The 20,721-nt window shown below is 45.4% G+C and overlaps 1 protein-coding gene across 1 annotated transcript in view; it reads right to left on the bottom strand.

Annotated features, from left to right (window-relative positions):
• Window positions 1-1,477: 1,477 nt before the first annotated feature.
• Window positions 1,478-20,721, bottom strand: part of ATP8B4 (ATPase phospholipid transporting 8B4 (putative)) — a 124,672-nt gene continuing 105,428 nt past the window's right edge. Inside the window, exons 23-29 of the mRNA XM_079953175.1 lie at window positions 16,974-17,157; window positions 12,760-12,983; window positions 8,409-8,492; window positions 6,462-6,707; window positions 6,153-6,291; window positions 3,228-3,358; window positions 1,478-2,421 (exon numbers count right to left, since the gene is read on the bottom strand). Coding sequence (XP_079809301.1) covers window positions 2,143-2,421; window positions 3,228-3,358; window positions 6,153-6,291; window positions 6,462-6,707; window positions 8,409-8,492; window positions 12,760-12,983; window positions 16,974-17,157 — 1,287 coding nt within the window. The 3' untranslated portion in view covers window positions 1,478-2,142. The remainder of the gene's footprint in view (window positions 2,422-3,227; window positions 3,359-6,152; window positions 6,292-6,461; window positions 6,708-8,408; window positions 8,493-12,759; window positions 12,984-16,973; window positions 17,158-20,721) is intronic.

The following is a 20,721-nucleotide window of genomic DNA, read 5'->3' on the forward strand; positions in this document are numbered from 1 at the left end:
AGAGCCTGGGTTCAGTCCCACTGTTCTCCAGATTTAAGTGCCAGGTAGCAGGCTCAAAAAGTAAAATCCATCTTGGGAGAACTGCTGTCACTCAGAACAGACATCACTAGGCTAGATGGAAAAATAGAGGCTGACCAGGCATAATGCAGCTTCCCGAATTTCCTAAAGGCAGTTAATTCTGCCTGTTTCAGTGGAGACAAATCAGATATAATAATAATAATAATAATAATAATAATAATAATAATAATAATATATTTATACCGTGCTCAATCAATTGGCTGGGTTTCCCCAGCCACTCTGGCCAGCTCCCAACAGAATATTAAAAACACGATAAAACATCAAACGTTAAAAACTTCCCTAAACAGGGTTGCCTTCAGAAGTCTTCTAGAAGTCATGTAGTTGTTTATTTCCTTGACATCTGATGGGAGGGCGTTCCACAGGGTGGGTGTCACTACCGAGAAGGCCCTCTCCCTGGTTCCCTGTAACCTCACTTCTCACAGGGAGGGAACCGCCAGAAGGCCCTCGGAGCTGGACCTCAGTGTCTGGGCTGGACGATAGGGGTGGAGACGCTCCTTCAGGTATACTGCGCCGAGGCCATTTAGGGCTTTAAAGGTCAGCACCAACACTTTGAATTGTTCTTGGAAATGTACTGGGAGCAATGTAGGTCTTTCAGGACTGGTGTTATATGGTCTCGGCAGCCGTTCCCAGTCATCAGTCTAGCTGCTGCATTCTGGATTAGTTGTAGTTTCCGGGTCACCTTCAAAGTTAGCCCCACGTAGAGAGCATTGCAGTAGTCCAAGCGGGAGATAACTAGAGCATGCACCACTCTGGCGAGACAGTCTGCGGGCAGGTAGGGTCTCAACCTGCGTACCAGATGGAACTGGTAGACAGCTGCCCTGGACACAGAATTAACCTGTGCCTCCATGGACAGCTGTGAGTCCAAAATGACTCCCAGGCTGCGCACCTGGTCTCTCTGGGGCACAGTTACCCCATTCAGAACCAGAGAGTCCTACACACCTGCTCGCCCCCTGTCCCCCCAAAACAGTACTTCTGTCTTTTCAGGATTCAACCTCAATCTGTTAGCCACCATCCATCCTCAACCGCCTCCAGAAATTCACACAGGACATTCACCGCCTACAATCTGTGGTGTAGCTTGTTTGTGGAATTACAGCCAAGAGTTAGAGACAGAGGGTTGTTTTATAGCAAGTTGAATGTGGTACGGATAGGCAGATGCAACAGCGGAAGAAGGAAAATGTATGTGCATATTGTAGTGGAATAGATTTGGCAGGTTTCTGAAGCATAATGAAAACTTGCAATATCTAGTAATCAGAAGTAATAGGAATATGCGTGTGTTGTTGTTGTTGTTTAGCCGTGTCTGACTCTTTGTGACTCCATGGACCACAGCACGCCAGGCACTCCTGTCTTCCACTGCCTCCTGCAGTTTGGTCAAACTCCTGCTGGTAGCTTCGAGAACACTGTCCAACCATCTCGTCCTCTGCCGTCCCCTTCTCCTTGTGCCCTCAATCTTTCCCAACATCAGGGTCTTTTCCAGGGAGTCTTCTCTTCTCATGAGGTGGCCAAAGTATTGGAGTCTCAGCTTCAGGATCTGTCCTTCCAGTGAGCACTCAGGGCTGATTTCCTTAAGAATGGATAGGTTTGATCTTCTTGTAGTCCATGGGACTCTCAAGAGTCTCCGCCAGCACCATAATTCAAAAGCATCAATTCTTTGGCGATCAGCCTTCTTTATGGTCCAGCTCTCACTTCCATACATCACTACTGGGAAAACCATAGCTTTAACTATACGGACCTTTGTTGGCAAGGTGATGTCTCTGCTTTCTCATATTCCCACCAACCCTCTGAAAAAAACCACACCAAAGTATTAGGTCAGTGGCACAGCACCTTCCTTGCCAGCAGACGGTCCCACCTTCAAATGGGATGCTGGTGACGCTGTGGTCTAAACCACTGAGCCTCTTGGGCTTGCTGATTGGAAGGTCGGCGGTTCGAATCCCCGCAACAGAGTGAGCCCCCGTTGCTCTGTCCCAGCTCCTGTCGACTTAGCAGTTTGAAAGCATGCCAATGCAAGTCGATAAATAGAGTGTAAGTATTCTGTGCAACAATAGCACACTCTTTTGTTCCACATACTCAATGATTTATAGTCTTGGAGTTCTTTCTCAGCTGAATTTCACACTCCGATGTTCTCTTCCGCAAGTTCTCAATCCAGCTATTCTGCATCGTTTTTCCTATCCCAAATACTGAATGTATATTATTGACACGCATATTTTTTCCAGATGTTATAAGTTCCCCAAAGCCTTCTTGGTGAGAAAAGGCGTAAGCCGATCTCCGAGAGCTAGCTCTGTGTGTTTGGTGAATCTGGATCGGTAATGGGCTCTGTTTCTTCTGAGCCCTGTTCAAAATCTGTACCTTTAGGAAGGAGGGGAAAAACAGTTTACATTGATATGGAAAATAATCATCCTTTTGTAAACACTGACTAGTTTTCAGATCTGAATTATATTGGCAAATCCTTGACAGATCAGTTTCCAGAGAAAAGGCCGGCACCCTGTTGTTTGAGGGAAGGCCTAGGAAGCACAACTTCTGATTTCAGCCACACCTTTGCCAAACCACAATCCCTAAATTTAAATGTATGTTGTTGCCGCTACTGCAAGGATTCCTTTCCCCAAATACACTGCTTTCACAACACTTTTGAAATGCGAAAGGATATTTTTATTAAAGCCGTTGGTGTATTCTCTGCAGCATTTTCACCACTCTGTTATATATGTTCTGTATGCTCCAAAATAATACGCAATAGAGGACCTGGTGCACACATAAAATCACCACTGTAATATAATCAGGGTTCTTCTCAAAACTATTTTAGGAACATCCCCAGACTGACATTAAAGGGAGAGCTTGGACGTGCATAATGTGGGAACCACTCCATGCTGGAAAATATGTCCACCATACTGTTGACATGAAAGCAATCTTCTCTTGGGCACCAAGCTCAAAAGGGGCAAGTTCTTCCAGTTTGAATCATAAGGGACTGGGCATCTATGATGTCACAAAGCACTTTTCCTAATCTTCCTGGAAAAGTTTTTCTGATTAAAAATGGTTTGGGACTTAAAAAAAAAGAAAGTACTATGTGATTATTTAATGCAACATCTGCCAACTTGAACCCAAAAGGTGTACATAAAAGGGATTGGAATTGCTTTAAATGTTTCACTGCTGTGGCATACCTGATCACTCAACGTTGGGTTCAAATCCACCTTTAGAAAACGAAACGCTATCACGGGCGCAACGGAAGCCACAGTGGTCAAGAGAATGATGAGCCAAACGTTTATCTGCGCCAAGGAGTTCCAAGCATTTCCTGCATCAGTACAGAAGAAAGAAATATTTTGGTAGGAATACCAGTTGGGTGGTGACAGCTTGCAGTTGTGGGACAATGGGACATGCTAAGCAATCTTTAATTCCTTAGGTTAACACATGATTTTAATTCTGAAGTGCTTAGATTACACGCGCTATACAAAAATGCAGAGAGAGGGAGAGGGAGGGAGAGAGAGGGAGAGAGAGAGAGAGAGAGAGAGAGAGAGAGAGAATGAATAAAAGAACATGTTTTGGCAACATCTAAAAATGTGACATCATACAAAATACCACACATATTCCAGAGGATAATATAGATTTAGAGTTGGCATTGAGAAATATGTAGGACAGGGAAAATGATGTACACTCTGCTCATCAGCTTGCTTGCAATTACTCAGTGCCAGTTCCATTTCTGTAGGAACGGGCAGATTTTCTCTGTGTTTCTTTTAAAACTTATGAAGACACATAGAAGAGGGCTACAAAATTATATCGGGGTGGTGGTGGTGTTTTTGCCAGTTTACCTCTCACAGCTTCCTTCAAGGAATCCCAGGAATTTATGGTGCGGATATTACCGGGCTTAGAATTGTCTCTTAAATTCTCTCTTAAGAAGTCTCCCTCACAGAAATAAATTCCCTGAGTGGTTTAAGAGTCAATCCCTCTTCAAAGGGAACTCTCGGGGTTTTTTTTTTGACTTAATAACAACTCTTACCCTGAAGTAACTACAATTCCGGGATTCTTTGAGGGAAGCCATAACTGTTTAAAATGATAAAATACAGTCATACCTTGGATCCTGAACGCCTTGGTACTCTGACATTTCAGCTTCCGAAAGCTGCAAACCCGGAAGTGAGTGTTGCAGCATGCAAACGTTCTTTGAAACCCAGACATCCGACGGGGCTTCTGATTGGCTGCAGGAGCTTACTGCAGTCAATCAGAAGCCACACTTTGGTTTCCAAATGTTTTGGAAGTCGAACGGACTTCCGGAATGGATTCCGTTTGACTTCCAAGGTACGACTGTATTGCTTTAAATGCAAAGAGCAGGTGTGGCTACTGGGACTCTGGCAGAGGTGCCAACTTGAATTAAATATTGTGATATAACACGCGACGCGGGTGGCACTGTGGGTTAAACCACAGAGCCTAGGACTTGCCGATCAGAAAGTTGGCGGTTTGAATCCCCGCGACGGGGTGAGCTCCCGTTGCTCGGTCCCTGCTCCTGCCAACCTAGCAGTTCAAAAGCACGTGAAAGTGCAAGTAGATAAATAGGTATCGCTCTGGCGGGAAGGTAAACGGCGTTTCTGTGCGCTGCTCTGGTTCGCGAGAAGCGGCTTAGTTATGCTGGCCACATGATCTGGAAGCTGTATGTCGGCTCCCTCGGCGAATAAAGTGAGATGAGCGCAGCAACTACAGAGTCGGTCATGAATGGACCTAATGGTCAGGGGTCCCTTTACCTTTACACATACACCATTTGAATGGGAATGGCCAACAACTTGGGGGGGCTGGCCCCCTCAAATATTTTATTGTGGCGGCCGAAGTGTCCACAGCCCCTAGGAGTTGGCTCCTATAGATTCTGGCATTGCATTCCCTGGCACTGCACTCACCTCTGGGTCTACCTTTGTTTCTGTTGCCCCTCACTTCCCCACCTCTCTTGCCCTGCCTCACCTTGGCTTTGGCCCTCCCGCACCCCCGTTTGACAGAACCGGGTACGCCATCCAACAGTGACCTCTCTCTACCATGGTTTCAGCGCACAATGAAAATAAAGCGTTTGGACACATGTTTGGACCCATCAGCCTATTTATATTTGTGTTGGGATGTGGTAGATACACACTTCCTAGCCTCCTCAGTGATCAAAGTCTAAGGGGAAAGGCAGAACACATAAGCAAAGATGGACTGGAAGTTGTTTAAGGGAGCTTGGTCCAAGGTTTAGATAATGACAGGTATCCCTGTTCTGGAGGGTGTCCAGCAAGCCCCAGCTGTTCTCAGTGACATAAACTTGTTTATCTCAAGGCTTCAAATGGTAGGAGACGGTTCCAGGCATCCTCATTTTAAGGGAAGCATCTTTGCTTCCTGTTGCTCACTTTTGGCTACCAGAGCTACTTTGTGAAGCAACAGAGTCATCCTCTAACATCAGTCTAGTCCATCTGGGGCTTAGCAATTCCTGGCAGTGCCTTTTGCAATAAAGCTTTCGGGTGAATGACATTCTCCAACAGCATGTGGTCCTGACCGCACTTGTTGCAGTCTTATTGGGCCTTTGGAGAAGCCTCCTCAGTGGCTACCTCTCAGTGCTGGAAAAATTACCTTTCCTCGGGGACATGCCAAAATACAAGCCCAGGAATTTATTTATTTAAACAAACCGGTGTCAACATCCAAGGATATGATAGAGACTAAACCACTGAGCCTCTTGGGCTTGCCGATCAGAAGGTCGGCGGTTCACATCCCTGTGACAGAGTGAGCTCCTGTTGCTTTGTCCCAGATCCTGCCAACCTAACGGTTCGAAAGCATGCCAGTGCAAGTAGATAAATAGGTACCACTGTGGCGGGAAGGTAAACGGCATTTCCATGCCCTCTGGTTTCCATCAGTGTTCTGTAGCGCCAGAAGCAGTTTATTCCTGCTGGCCGCATGACCCAGAAAGCTGTCTGTGGACAAACGCCGGCTCCCTTAGCCTGAAAGCAAGATGAGCACTGCAACCCCATAGTCACCTTTGACTGGACTTAGCCATCCAGGAGTCCTTTACCTTTTACCTTTATATGGTTACCTGCATGAGCATTCCCCCCCCCCCCACACACACTCAGTGCTTCTTTACTCACCTACGAAAGGGAAGTGGTTGGGAAATAAATAAAAAATGCCATCACTGTGCATCGCAAACAAAATGGCAAAATACACAGCGATGCTACCCCAGATGAAGAAGTGATTGATTCCTGTCCAATAGCTGGTATCGAGTGCAATCTGCAAAAGAAATAGTATGCATTTAGGCATGGAGGTAACAGTATTAACACATAAGGTTATTAGAGGACATCGGTCGTACATATTTATCTCAGCACTGTAATACCGCATACAAATTTGGAGGGAGGGGGAGTCTCAATAATTAAATGATTATCAGCCTTTTTTCTTTTTACCTGAACACTGACCACTATGATCAAGGAGGTTGCGACTGTGACTGCGAAAGACTGGTAGTCGGCAATATGGTTCCCATCTTCTCCAACTGCATCATAAAAAGCACCATAGGGGATGAAGAAAAGAACGACTGACGTGTAGATTCCATGTGCTATGCAGATGAAGAATCTGCGCTTGTTGAACAGGAGATTTAATTGCCCAGGTTCATACAGCTTTGGAAAATGGAGGCAGCTCTGCTCATTCACATCCTGCAAAATATGCATCGACTTGAGTTTTAACAGCATCATGACGTCCAACGATGAAGGAGAGTCTCTATCCCCATCGTTCTGCCCGGACACTAAGGTCCAGCGCCGAGGGCCTTCTGGTGGTTCCCTCATTGCTAGAAGCAAAGCTACAGGGAACCAGGCAGAGGGCCTTCTCGGTAGTGGCGCCCGCCCTGTGGAACGCCCTCCCACCAGATGTCAAAGAGATAAACAACTACCTGACATTCAGAAGACATCTTAAGGCAGCCCTGTTCAGGGAAGTTTTTAATGCGTGATATTTTAGTGTATTTTTGGTCTTTGTGGAAGCTGCCCAGAGTGGCTGGGGAAACCCAGCTAGATGGGTGGGGTACAAATAATAAATTATTGTTGTTGTTGTTAAATTCAGTTTAAAGGATGGGCTTATCAGAGGCAAAAGGACTTTCATTTTCAGTATGACCCCAGAAGCAAACCCTTTTTATTTAAAATACCTTTTTATTTACTCTTTTTAATATCTGTCTGTCTGTCTGTCTGTCTGTCTACCTATCATCTAGCTATAATTTTTTATTGGATTTACAATTTAATTTTACATTCACACATATAATAGAACAAAAAAAGTGTAGAATTCTCCGAATTCTCGGACTTCCTTCCTCCCCTCCGTGGAGTCTGCTAATAACCATTTTCCACTGCATATCATATCAACCTCTATTTGTCCATAAAATTCTATTTATAGCCATAGTTCTTTTCACACTGCAAGTGTTATTTCAATCCTGCTAATGTTTTTAACTGTTTACAGTGTTCCCTCAAATAAATTACATCCCCTCCCCAGTCCTTGTTAAAGTTTTTATCATCCTGTCTCCTGATTTTTCCCATCATTTTAGCCATCTCAGCATACTCTTTTTAATATCAATGTGCACATCCAATGGTCAAACTAGAGATGACATTAAATGTGTGCGTTATGTACTGAGCCTGGGTCCTAGAACAATACACTAGTAGGATCCTAGAAGGCAGCAACCTGATTGGCCTGCAGGAGCAACCCAATCAGGCCTCAAGAAGAAGTGAATCAGCCTATCACTAGAACAATCGGCAGGGAGGATCTTAGAATGCTGCATCCAATTGGCCTGCAGGAACAGCCCAATCAGGCTCCAGGAGGAGAGCAGAATCAACCAATCACGCGGGACCCATTGTGAAAATAGTGTATATAAAGCCAGAGGTCTTTGGAGGGAAATTCAATCACTGTTCCTATGAGCTGGAATAAAGAGTGAGGGATAGAATCTATGCTACCCAAAGCAGTTGCCATCAGCAGAGACAGATTTAGGGGAGCACAACTGATTTCATAACTGAAAGGAAAGGGAGACTGTGCTATACAGATCTCATGAGGCACGAATTCTTGCAATTAGACTTGCAATTGCCAGGTGCCAAGAACCTTCTGTTCCTCTGGAACCCAGACACCTTTAACAAACTGGCTGCATGCTGTATCCTTAATATCTGAAGCCTTCCACCGCGGCAGATTTTTGTCTTAGTTTGTAATCTCAGCTCTTAAGGTTAGGCATAAACTGGGACTGTAACACCTGAGTGTTGACTCCAGATTCAAATCAAATCTGGCTTCTTCACCTTTTAGAGGGATTGCTATATATATTCCTGGGCAGAGAAGTTGCTGGATGGACTGTGCTGAAGGCAGATTAATCTAGAATATGCCAAAATGTGTACCTGATCAAACAATCCCATCGCTAGTACAGGCAGAGAAGTATATACAATGTTGAAGAGGGTGATAAACCACTGGTCATAAACAGTCTGAAAAGATAACACAAATAGCAAGTTAAAAGTATGCCCAGAGATGTCACCTTTCAAATAAATAAATAGTACTGCCCCTTTCATATTTTATTCTTTTTCTTGTAGGCAGAGAAGCAGAAGGGAGCCCAGATCCCCAGGCTTTGAGTTCTCCTACAAAGTTCAGCATAGACTTAAGCCTAGGTCTTCTTAGCGTTTTGGTAAGCAGGGAGCCTAGCAGATAAAGTTGTACAAATCGCAATTTGTGATATTCTCTACTTTAGACATTCCATTCTGTGAGACGGACCTCCTAGGAACCGGTCTCGTAAAAGTCACAGTTACTCATATCTTTTACATTCCTGAAGTTGTAAGGGGATTTATAAACACATAAGAAGCAGCATTTCCATATAAATGGGAAGTGCCCTAATCATCTGTTTCCCATTTGGACAATTAGCAAAAAAATGCACTGGAGAAATGAACAGAGTTGAACAGCAAGTATTCTTTCTGAAACATTAGCCAGCCACTGCATTAACCAATGGCTTTGGGGAATAACACTGGGTGGGGTAAATGACTATTTCGCAGATAATCAGAATCTAGAAAGTTATCACAAACCTCTGAGAGTAGACAAGAACTCCCATGCTATTAAAATAAATAAAATAAAATAAGCTTTTCACCATGAGTTTTTATACGGTTTGGCTTTATTGCAATTAAACTAAATTAAATTAAAAACATATTCATGGACAGGATAATTGTTTCCACATTTTGTTAAGGAAACTTTTCCTTGAAGCCCTCTTTGACAATGGCATATTGTCGTAAATAAGATAAATAAAGCTAAGAGACAAAATACTTGTAATTGGCTTGAGACCTTACTTTCTGAAGTTGCAGACAAGTGTATGGGACCAGGCAACTGATAAACTCTCGCTGGAATGTGGAGTTAACCAGGGCTATTGACTGTTTGGCTCCGAAGCGCCCTCTCCGATTGCATGGAGCCCGGACAGCCCCGTGGTTTTCCACGGATCTGAGGGCAATGAAACAATCGTTGAGACGGCTAGAGCGCCGGTGGCGGATAACTTTCCGAATCTGACCGGACACAGGTTAGAGCTCAATGTTGAGCCTACCAAGTGGCGATAGTGACGGCGAAGAAGAATTTCTTCACCCCCTCTATTGCATCTGCAGAAAACAGCAGCAGGAGACTTTTTCAGGTGGTTCACAATTTAGTGGAACCACCTGCAACATCGGGGCCCAGTACGGGCCACATGTTCTCCTGCAATGATTTTGCAAAGTTTTTTGCAGATAAAATCGCTCAGATTCGGGAAGAAGTAGACTCCACCGTGGGAGCAGGGCCGGGGCGGGAGAGTGCTAGAGTTCTGTCTAGTCAAGTTGAGTGGGATCAATTCCAATCTGTTACCTCCGAGGATGTGGACAGGCTGCTTGGACGAGTGAAGCCAACCACCTGTCTCCTGGATCCTTGCCCATCCTGGCTTATAAAAGCTAGCCGGGAAGGACTGGGTGATGGGCTTCGTGGGGTGGTGAATGCTTTCCTCCATGAGGGAGCCTTCCCAGACCCGCTGAAAGAGGCGGTTATTAAACCGCTTCTTAAAAAACCATCTTTAGATGCGGCCACGATGGTCAATTATCGCCCAGTCTCAAATCTTCCATTCTTGGGCAAGGTGATTGAGCGAGCAGTGGCCAAACAACTCCAGGCACGCCTGGAAGAAGCAGACCATTTGGATCCCTTCCAGTCGGGATTCAGGCCTCATCATGGGACTGAAACTGCCTTGGTCGCACTGGTTGATGATCTTCGGTGGGCTAGGGACAAAGGTGAGAGCTGTTTCCTAGTTCTGCTGGATCTCTCAGCGGCGTTTGATACCATCGACCGTAACATCCTTCTGGACCGTCTTGAGGGGCTGGAAGCTGGGGGCACTGTCATACAGTGGTTCCGCTCCTTCCTCCTGGGCCGTGTTCAGAAAGTGGTGGTGGGGGATGAGTGTTCAGACCCCTGGGCTCTCACTTGTGGGGTGCCTCAGGGTTCTGTCCTCTCCCCCATGCTTTTCAACATTTACATGCAGCCGCTGGGAGAGATCATCAGGAGGTTTGGGCTGGGTGTTCATCAGTATGTGGATGATACCCAGCTCTACCTCTCTTTTAAATCAGAACCAGTGAAGGCGGTGAAGGTCCTGTGTGAGTGTCTGGAGGCGGTTGGAAGATGGATGGCAGCTAACAGATTGAGGTTGAATCCTGACAAGACAGAAGTACTGTTTTTGGGAGACAGGAGGCGGGCAGGTGTGGAGGATTCCCTGGTCCTGAATGGAGTAACTGTGCCCCTGAAGGACCAGGTGCGCAGCCTAGGAGTCATTTTGGACTCACAGCTGTCCATGGAGGCACAGTTCAAATCTGTGTCCAGGGCAGCTGTTTACCAGCTCCATCTGGTACGTAGGCTGAGACCCTATCTGCCTGCGGACTGTCTCGCCAGAGTGGTGCATGCTCTGGTTATCTCCTGCTTGGACTACTGCAATGCACTCTGCGTGGGGCTACCTTTGAAGGTGACTCGGAAACTACAACTAATCCAGAATGCGGCAGCTAGACTGGTGACTGGGGGAGGCCGCCGAGACCATATAACACCGGTCTTGAAAGACCTACATTGGCTCCCAGTACGTTTCCGAACACAATTCAAAGTGTTGGTGCTGACCTTTAAAGCCCTAAATGGCCTCGGTCCAGTATACCTGAAGGAGCGTCTCCACCCCCATCATTCTGCCCGGACGCTGAGGTCCAGCGCCGAGGGCCTTCTGGAGGTTCCCTCACTGCGAGAAGCAAAGCTACAGGGAACCAGGCAGAGGGCACCCGCCCTGTGGAACTCCCTTCCAGCAGATGTCAAAGCGATAAACAACTACCTGACATTCAGAAGACATATTAAGGCAGCCCTGTTCAGGGAAGTTTTTAACGTGTGATATTTTACTGTATTTTTGGTTTCTATGGAAGCCGCCCAGAGTGGCTGGGGAGGCCCAGCCAGATGGGCGGGGTATAAATAAATTATTATTATTATTATTATTATTATTATTATTATTATTATTATTAGTTTAAGAGCATAGGAGGCAGGCAGGAGCACGTTGACACTACACATGTATACTGGTTTTTGACTGGTTTTAACTCATCATATAGTGATGTATGGAAGTGAGAGCTGGACCATAAAGAAGGCTGATCGCCGAAGAATGGATGCTTTTGAATTATGGTGCTGGAGGAGACTCTTGAGAGTCCCATGGACTGCAAGAAGATCAAACCTATCCATTCTTAAGGAAATCAGCCCTGAGTGCTCACTGGAAAGACAGATCCTGAAGCTGAGGCTCCAATACTTTGGCCACCTCATGAGAAGAGAAGACTCCCTGGAAAAGACCCTGATGTTGGGAAAGATGGAGGGCACAAGGAGAAGGGGACGACAGAGGACAAGATGGTTGGATAGTGTTCTTGAAGCTACCAGCAGGAGTTTGACCAAATTGCGGGAGGCAGTTGAAGACAGGAGTGCCTGGCATGCTCTGGTCTATGGGGTCACAAAGAGTCGGACATGACTAAACAACTAAACAACAACAACTCATCATAGCTTCTTCAGTGAACCAGAGGATTGTAGTTTGACAAGTGTGCTCCCAGCCTCTCTAGGTAAAGCTAGGAGACCCCTGTATGAGAACTGCTGCCAGCCCGTGTAGGCAACACTGAGTGAGATAGGCTAAGGCAGCTTCCTATGTTCCTAGTCTGAGCAACAAGCAGACTCAGATCATTACTATTACAGTGGTACCTTGGTTCTCAAATGCCTTGGTACTCAAACACCTTGGTTCCCAAATGCCAAAAACCCGGAATTAAGTGTTCAAGTTTTGGAACATTTTTCAGATGCTGAATGTCTGATGCAGATGTCAGCTATTGTTTCCTGCACCAATCAGAAGCTGCGCCTTGGTTTTTGAACATTTCAGAAGTCAAGCGGACTTCCAGAACGGATTAAGTTTGGCACTTTTGTTTTTGCTATTTATTTTGAGTTTTTGAGGCTTTTTCAGTTCATTTGTTTTTGTATGGAACCCAGTTCAGCTACTGATTGATTGCAGGGGGGTGTCAACGCATGCAGAATTATTTATCTTAACATTACAATGTTATCTGAGTTTCAACGAAGCAACTGAACAATTAAGTGTGTTTGTTTTCTGTCATCTACTAAAAAACCAAAAACAGGCTTTAAGAAACTAGTGCTATTAAACACATAGGAGGAAACGTTTTGTTTCCTGCTTTGTGAAGCTAAGCACTGAGAACCTACCTGGGCTGAAAAGCCACAGAAGAAGCCAAACCAGAAATGGACCAGAGTGAAGGCAACGTTTTTGTAGAAGAAGTAACACAAGAACTTGCACATCCGTAAGTATGACCACCGGCCATGAACAAGCAAGAGTCTTTGAAGGTATCTGAACTGAGCAAAAGAATAATCACTGTTCAGAATTGCCTGACTGCCTTCCTGGCCGCTGATGCCGACACCTATATGGGCACCTGCAAGCAAACAAACAACCAACAGGGAAATAAATGAAAATGTATAGCAATAAAAAAAACCCCCAACAACCTGATACGCTGTATCTTTCTACTTTTGTCCTTCCAGCCTGTAACGTCTTAAATAGTCAATTCTGTTTTCTTTATTTTTTTTATCTTAGGCTGGCACCTTTTTTGGTTAAAAAAATCAATTTAATTTTTTAAAATAACAAAAAACGAGAAGTTAAACAGCGGCCCCTGAATATATCTCAGGGGGTGGACCAGCACCTGCTTTTCCTGGGGAGGGGGAGAAATGTAATTCAGTTTGAATTTACACGTGCGCCTACCAAATTCATCCTTGCAAACCGAAACACAGCTACCCTTCAGAATTCACTCTCATTTTTGTTTAGCCACTCAACCATTGTTTACAAAAAATGCACATATTAAAAGGAAGTGTGAATAAAAATGAATATATTAGGGAAGATAACTCATCAAAAATGCATTTTATTAGGAGAAATTGCTTGCAAGAAAAGGTGGATATTAATTCGAACATGCATGCAAAAATATGTTTCTTAGGAGAAATTCACGCTACAGTGATTATGAATCTTCATGAGGACTCTGAAATAAGAAAAAAGATTGCTACAAAAATGTGGGGAGCTGAATTTAAGATCAGAAAAACGAGAAACTGACAGATCCTACCATCCTTACCTCCAGGTGGCGTAGGGAAAAGACTTCCTATCTGAAATCATGGAGAATAGTTGCCAGTCAATTTAGGAATCAACACTGAGCTAGCAGTCTGAATAAGTATAATACAGTTTTCTATGTTCCTATCTTTGTACCAGCAGCAAAGTGGAATATTGCAAGCCTGCAATCTTATACCCACTTAGGGAAGGGGGATAAATCCTATTCAGTTCACATTTAAAGGTGAAACTCCCTAATTTGCACTTTCTGAAACAATACAAGGACTGAGACACAGACATCCAAAATTTGCACTTCTCTGAATTTTGCTATGCAATTCTCTAGCCAAGTAATGTGCACGGAAATGTATCCACTGAGAAAAGTGTACATAAAAATGCATGTTTTTAGCGAAAATAACATACAAAATGCCATAAGGAAAATTGCTTTGCAAAAACTGCACACAAATGTGCATATTGGGACAAATTTTGTAGTAAATCGCCTATGGGTTTTCCTGAGGGCTTGCTTTAAAAAACTGCAAAGTGATGTTCTCTTTTTTAGCAAGAGAACAAACCATATTTCAGGAGCATTATCAGTGCTGCATATTAGGGGTTATTCTAATGATGATTACTTCCCATGGTACCTCATTATACTTTGGAATACTTCACCAACTGGAACATTAATCCCGTTTAATTTGGATTGCTTGTGTACAACTAGATGATACTCAAGAGGCTAGAGGTCATATTTGTAATGTTTGAAGTCCTATAGTTCACTAACATTCCTTTAGTTCTTGCCAATGTTGTTTTAGATGCCCAAGGATTTAAAGAACCTCTTTCTGAGCATTCTAACAGGGCAGATAATTCAAAGGAAAGATCACGTAGAAGAAGAATACTCTGTGGCAACCTCTCCATTCAAATCCACGCTGAAATTTAGATTTCAGAGGTTCTTAGTCTTCTCCTTGAGGTGTTAACTTCCCAGATATATAAGACTCATTTGACATGGAGGGACATTCTGAATGGGCACAATCCCAAATCCTATACATCTAACCAAACATATAATAATGAACAGGAAATAATCCTGAGGGTGTCCTACAAATGAGCCCTTTATTTGGCTGTTTGATACCTTTATTTGCACAAAATGGCTATTCATATTTGGTTTCATCAGAATTTCTCAGTTGGCAAACCCCATTAAAATGCACTTTAGGCAAATCCACTTTAGGCAAGAAATAAATAAATGGTCAACTCTAGCAAACTAAAAACATGCACCACTGCTTCCTTCATTCCCTACACAATATGCATCTCAATCTGCCATATCTTCTCTAACACCTGGCACACCAATCCCAAATGCATTTACTTGGAAGTGAGTTCTAGGGCCTAATAGGTAAAGGTAAAGGACCCCTGGATGGTTAAGTCCAGTCAAAGGCGACTATGGGGTTGCGGCGCTCATCTTACTTTTCAGGCTGAGGGAGCCTGCATTTGTCCACGGACAGCTTTCCAAGTCATGTGGCCAGCATGACTACATGGCTTCTGGAGCAACAGAATACCGTGACAAAAACCCAAGCATACGGAAGCGCCGTTTACCTTCCTGCTGCAGCAGTACCTATTTATCTACTTGCGCTGGTGTGCTTTTGAACTGCTAGGCTGGCAGGAGCTGGGACAGAGCAACAGGAGCTCACTCCATCGCAGGGATTTGAACCCCCAACCTTCTGATCGGCAAGCCCAAGAGGCTCAGTGGTTTAGACCACAGCGCCACCCGCATCCCTAATGGATGCATATCGACCCAAGTCCTCCTGTGCTTAGCATCACTCCCTTCAAAAGCAAAGCAGAAGTGATTTTCTCCCCCAGAGTTTCACTATTCTTCACATGAGGGGATACTTAAGAAGTTTGTTGTGATAAATCTGCTCCACTTCCCAGTGGGGAGGAGTTGTGGTAGCCCGCGTGGCCACCCGCTCCCCACCAGGGGTGGGGGACTTTGTCCCCCGTTGCCTGGGGTATCCCGGCCACGTCAGAGCCCGGCCAGCCAATCCGCTGGCCGAGGGGGCGTGGCCAAGGCCGTTTAAATGGAGGAATGAGCCAGGGGACTTCCTCTTTGGCTCGCTTCCTCAATCACCTGCCCTTCCTCCCTATTTTGCAGGTTAGGCAGTGGCCTTGCTATGGACTTTGGTTGGTCGCCTTGGTTGTCCGAGGGGCCTGGTAGGAATTTTTCCACTTGGCAAATTGGCACTGGCCACTTGGTTTTCGCCTACCTCGTAGCAATCGTCACAACTTTGTTAGGGTTGCGGTTAGGCATTGTTTGACCTTGTGTGTGGGGGGGGGAGGTGTGGCCATCACCTGCCCCTCCATACTTAAGGATATTCCATTAAAGGAATCCAGGGGTGTTGATCTAGTCTGAAGCCCGGCTGCAGGGCTAAGGCCTTGACACGACCCCGAAGGGGACACCAGGAGGAGCTTAAGTTGGTTCGCATCAACAGGGCTCTCCCTACCGATGGCTTACCCTTACTGGACTTCCTGCACAATGGGCAGGAGTCAGATATAGTCAGGTCCAATCAATGCCTAAGCTAATACCGCTCACATTCTGTAATTTCAATAAAGTTGTGGCCAAAATTTGCCCAATAACATAAACCTAATATCCGTGTCCTTGTGTGAGTTATTTCCAACGAGGGGGTGGCTGCGGGGTCTCGACACGCAAATAGCTGAACTTTGCGTGGCGAGTTCCCCCCTCCCCCGAGGAAATAAAGACACAGACACAAGAATTCAGGTTAATGGGTCAAATTAGGCCACAACTTTATTGATTACAGGAATTGAGCGGTATTGGCTTAGGACAAGGCCACGCCCCCCGGAATCCTTTACCGGACTACCCTTGCTTGGGGGAAGGTGATGGCGCTCCTTTCCCCTTCATTTGCATAACAATAGAACAGTACCCTACCAATGCCTAACCGCCAATACCGAAGAGTTGTGACGGTTTGCTACGAGGTAAGCGAAAACCAAATGGCTGGAGCCATTTGGGAAAATTCCTACCAGGCCCCTTGATGGCGACCAACCGGAGTTCATAGCAACGTCAGAGAACCTATCCTAAAAAGGGGGTGGGATTGGCGGGAAAACTGGGTCAGCTGGAGCAGTGGAGGAAAAGAGGGGGAGCCTCGGCTGTGGCAGGTTTAAATTGCTGAGGCCCCACCCCCGGAGCCAGCTGATTGGCTGGCCTGGGGTATGACACGGGCAGGGGCTGGAGCCAGCCCCGCGAATGTGGGGAAGGGGCGTGCCGCCCGCAACCCCACCTCCTTGTTTATTGCGGAAGTGGCTTTCTCACCATTCCCAGCCAGGATACAGAATATCATCTTACTTTTTATCATGCCAATATCATTGGCTCCATCTCCTATGGCCAAGGTGATGGCTTTCTTGTGCTTTTTAACCAGCTCCACAACCTGTGCTTTCTGCAAGGGAGTGACTCTGCAGCAGATCACAGTTTTACAAGCACATGCAGCTTCCACGAACTCATTTTCCAGATCAGCCTCAAGTGCATAAGCCTGCGAAAAGAAAGGGTTACCCATAAAACAGCTGCAAATCAAGACCCCAATGAGTGCTGCCACACCATTTATTATTATTATCCGACATCATCATCATCATCATTGACCTGCATCTCCCCCACATATTTCCATGATAATATATAGCAAGAAGAAATGGATGATGTACAATCATTGCAGAAAACATTTCCCTATTTCTGGTCAAAGTCCTTGGCTGCCAATTTGTGCAGACACAGAAATGATGGGTTTGTTGCTGGGCCAGATTAAGACCTTTAGAGGCCCCGCACACGGAAAAGATTATGGCGCCTCTCACATGCATAATTCAAAATACTAAACCCTAAAATTCAAACGAATAAAAATAAAATACAACACATGGCAGGGTTTGATTTCCTTACATTATTTTGATCTACGTTAATAGAACGTTGCCAGGTTCACAAAGGGATAAGTTGCCGTATTGGCCTGAATATAAGCCTCACTTTTTTTTCCAAATTCTGACTATGAGAAGTTAAATTTGCGACCTTACAAAAATTGGCTTTTATGATATCGCTGCTGAAACAGACATATGGTAAAACAGAACAGGTGTGAGTGCCTGCAGAATTTTAAGCAAGCGGCTTATATTCGGGTGCAGCTTATATTCGGGCCAATATGGTATAAAATGAACACATGAAAATAGGGCAAGAGTGTGAAGTGCAGTGAAAGGAAGTTCTGATTTTTTCCATGATGACTATTTGATTTTGATTTTTTTTTAAATACCAAATGTAAATTAAATAGATAGATAGAGTGCCCCTGCTTTGATGGTGCTCTAAGCACACGCTTTGCCTGCTTATTGGGTAATCCAGCACTGGTTCGATGACACTCTGTCCCATAATTTTTTTTGTTGCTTTGGGGTTTTTTTTGCTATATATTGCTGGGGCTATGTGGGGGAGATATAAAAAGGCAAAGGACCTGGATGGTTAAGTCAAGTCAAAGGTGACTATGGGGCTGCAGCGCTCATCTCCCAGGGTTGTCCACAGACAGCTTTCCAGGTCATGTGGCCAGCATGACTAAACCACTTCTGGCACACAGAGTACCGTGACAGAAACCAGAGTGAACGGAAATGCTCTTTACTTTCCAACCGCAGGGGTACCTATTTATCTACTTGCACAGGCATGCTTTCGAAGTGCTAGGTTGGCAAGAGCTGGGACAGAGCAATGGGAGCTCACCCCGTCATGGGGATTTGAACCGCCAACCTTCCAGGACACAGGTGGCACTGTGGTCTAAACCACTGAGCCTCTTGGGGGAGATATAAGCCTCTAACAGGCATACATCAATTGCAATAGGACATTCTCAAAGTGAACATTACAATACAGTAGTGCCCCGCAAGACAAATGCCTCGCAAGACGAAAAACCCGCTAGACGAAAGGGTTTTCCGTTTTGGAGGTGCTTCGCAAGACGAATTTCCCTATGGGCTTGCTTCGCAAGACGAAAATGTCTTGCAAGTTTTTCCGACTCCCCCCCCTTCCCCCCTTTTTCTAAGCCGCTAAGCCACTAAAAGCCGCTAATAGCGCTAAGCCACTAAGCCGCTAATGGGCTTGCTTCGCAAGACGAGAAAACCGCTAGACAAAGAGACTCGCGGAACGGATTCTTTTCGTCTTGCGAGGCACCACTGTAAATCTTCTAAGCAAATGAAGATAGATACTGAGCATATCCATGGAAAAGATGACAACAAAACACAATGTTAAAACACATGCACACAGCGAAGACTTCTCCACTCTAGTCCACACACACCCTGCTTGTCCCTGATAGGGCAAATTCAAACTTCAGTTTGGTGGCCAGCTAGGGAGGCAAAGTCACCACGGTGAAGTCATTTCGCCTCCTGGGTTTATGAGCAACTGCTGCACTGTGCCACAACTGCCACCCACCTCCTGACCAAGTAAGTGGCCATTAGAAACACACACAGAGGAGAAAAATGACAACTCTGTTTGGTTTGTAAAATAGCCAACCTACACATGTTTCAAGCCAATGTTCTTCTTCAGGTAGCAAAATATTGGTAGCAACTGGCCAAGCCACACCTGATGTAGGTGGCTGGTGTGTATTGTACACACTTTTCACTTTTATTTTTATTTTTTGGAAATACTTTTTATTTGATTTTTCAAGTATAAAGTTATAACAATACCAAATACATATCCATATTTAGAGATTTCTCTGAATCTCCAGACTTCCTATTGTCAACCTTTTCAATTGCATATTATTTCATAATGCATATGTTGTATCCATCCATATTGTCCATAGTGTTTGTTACAGGTGTTATTAAAATCCTGCTAATGTTTTCATCTGCTTACAGTGGTACACTTTTCACTTTTAAAAGGCGTGCACAGGCAGGCTTGGGGCAGATTCAGATTGTGGAAATTGCATGAGAGAATGTGCAAATAACACCCCCCCCAAAAAAAATAATCCTTTTTTTAATTTAAAAACAAAACAGGATCTTAAGATACAAATTTCCTTCATCAGGTGTGGTTTGGCCTTCGGTTGTCTACCACAAACACATACCAAACTTCTAAACCAGAGGTAGCCAATGTAACGGCCTCCAGATTTTGGCCATGATGGTTGGGGCTGCTGGGCATAGCTGTCAAGCGTCCCTTATTAGGCGGGAAACTCCCTTATCCCAGCGCCATGTCCCGCTGCTGTCCCTTATTGATGGATGTCCCTTAAATTTCCCGGGTTTCAAAGGAAGCAGCTCCTCTCCCTCCCCCCCTGCCGGCCAGGGAGGAGGGAGGCTCCAACTGTTTTGCTTGGCTGCCCGCCCCGCCCCCCCTCTGGCCTCCTCTCACCAGCCTCGGCCCCCGGGAATCCCTCCCCGCCGGGACTAGTGGAAGCCTCGGGCCCTTCCGCCACCATCCTCCTCGCGGCCGCCAAACTGAGCGTCTCTGCCTGGGGCCTCCCCTCTGCCCTACGCCACCGCGCTCGCTAGGACGTACTGCGGCTGCGCCACCAAAGGACCCGAATGAGATGGGCAGCCTGGCATGGTCTATGATGAGGAGCCTTGAGAGGAGAGCGAGGGCAACCATAGAGAAAGCAGTTCAGAGAGAGGAGGAAGAGGAGGCAGAAGCACAGGCAGGTGTTCCAAGGGCTACAAGGGAAGGACCGCAAATGCTTCTCCCATAGATTTGTAGTGGTAGACTAGCATAGATGGTCTAATCTGCTGGTTTACTTCAGGCGCTATTCCCCCCCCGCCCCACCTGATGGAATTGAGAGCTGCAGATGGAGCACGAGAGAAAAGATACAGAAGTGCAGCAGCATCTTCGTAGCTTGGACTTCGTTTTGCGCGAAAAGTGGTTGCTGCTTATAGTTATTTAATTGCAGTGTTTCATCGGCTGGTGTCTTGAGCAGCAACCTCTGGAAACGAAGGGCTAAAAACTGGCGCTGCTCTCCAAAATTATCTGGTCCCTTTTAAATGGTTGACTAAAATCCCTTATTTTGGCTGCAGGTCCCTTATTTTCAAGGCTGCTGGTCCCTTATTTTCAAATCTGTAAGTTGACAGCTATGCTGCTGGGAGATGGAGTCTAACAACATCTGGGATGCAGAAAT

Source organism: Podarcis cretensis (genome assembly GCF_951804945.1).
Source record: "Podarcis cretensis genome assembly, chromosome: 14".
Lineage (NCBI taxonomy): Eukaryota > Metazoa > Chordata > Lepidosauria > Squamata > Lacertidae > Podarcis > Podarcis cretensis.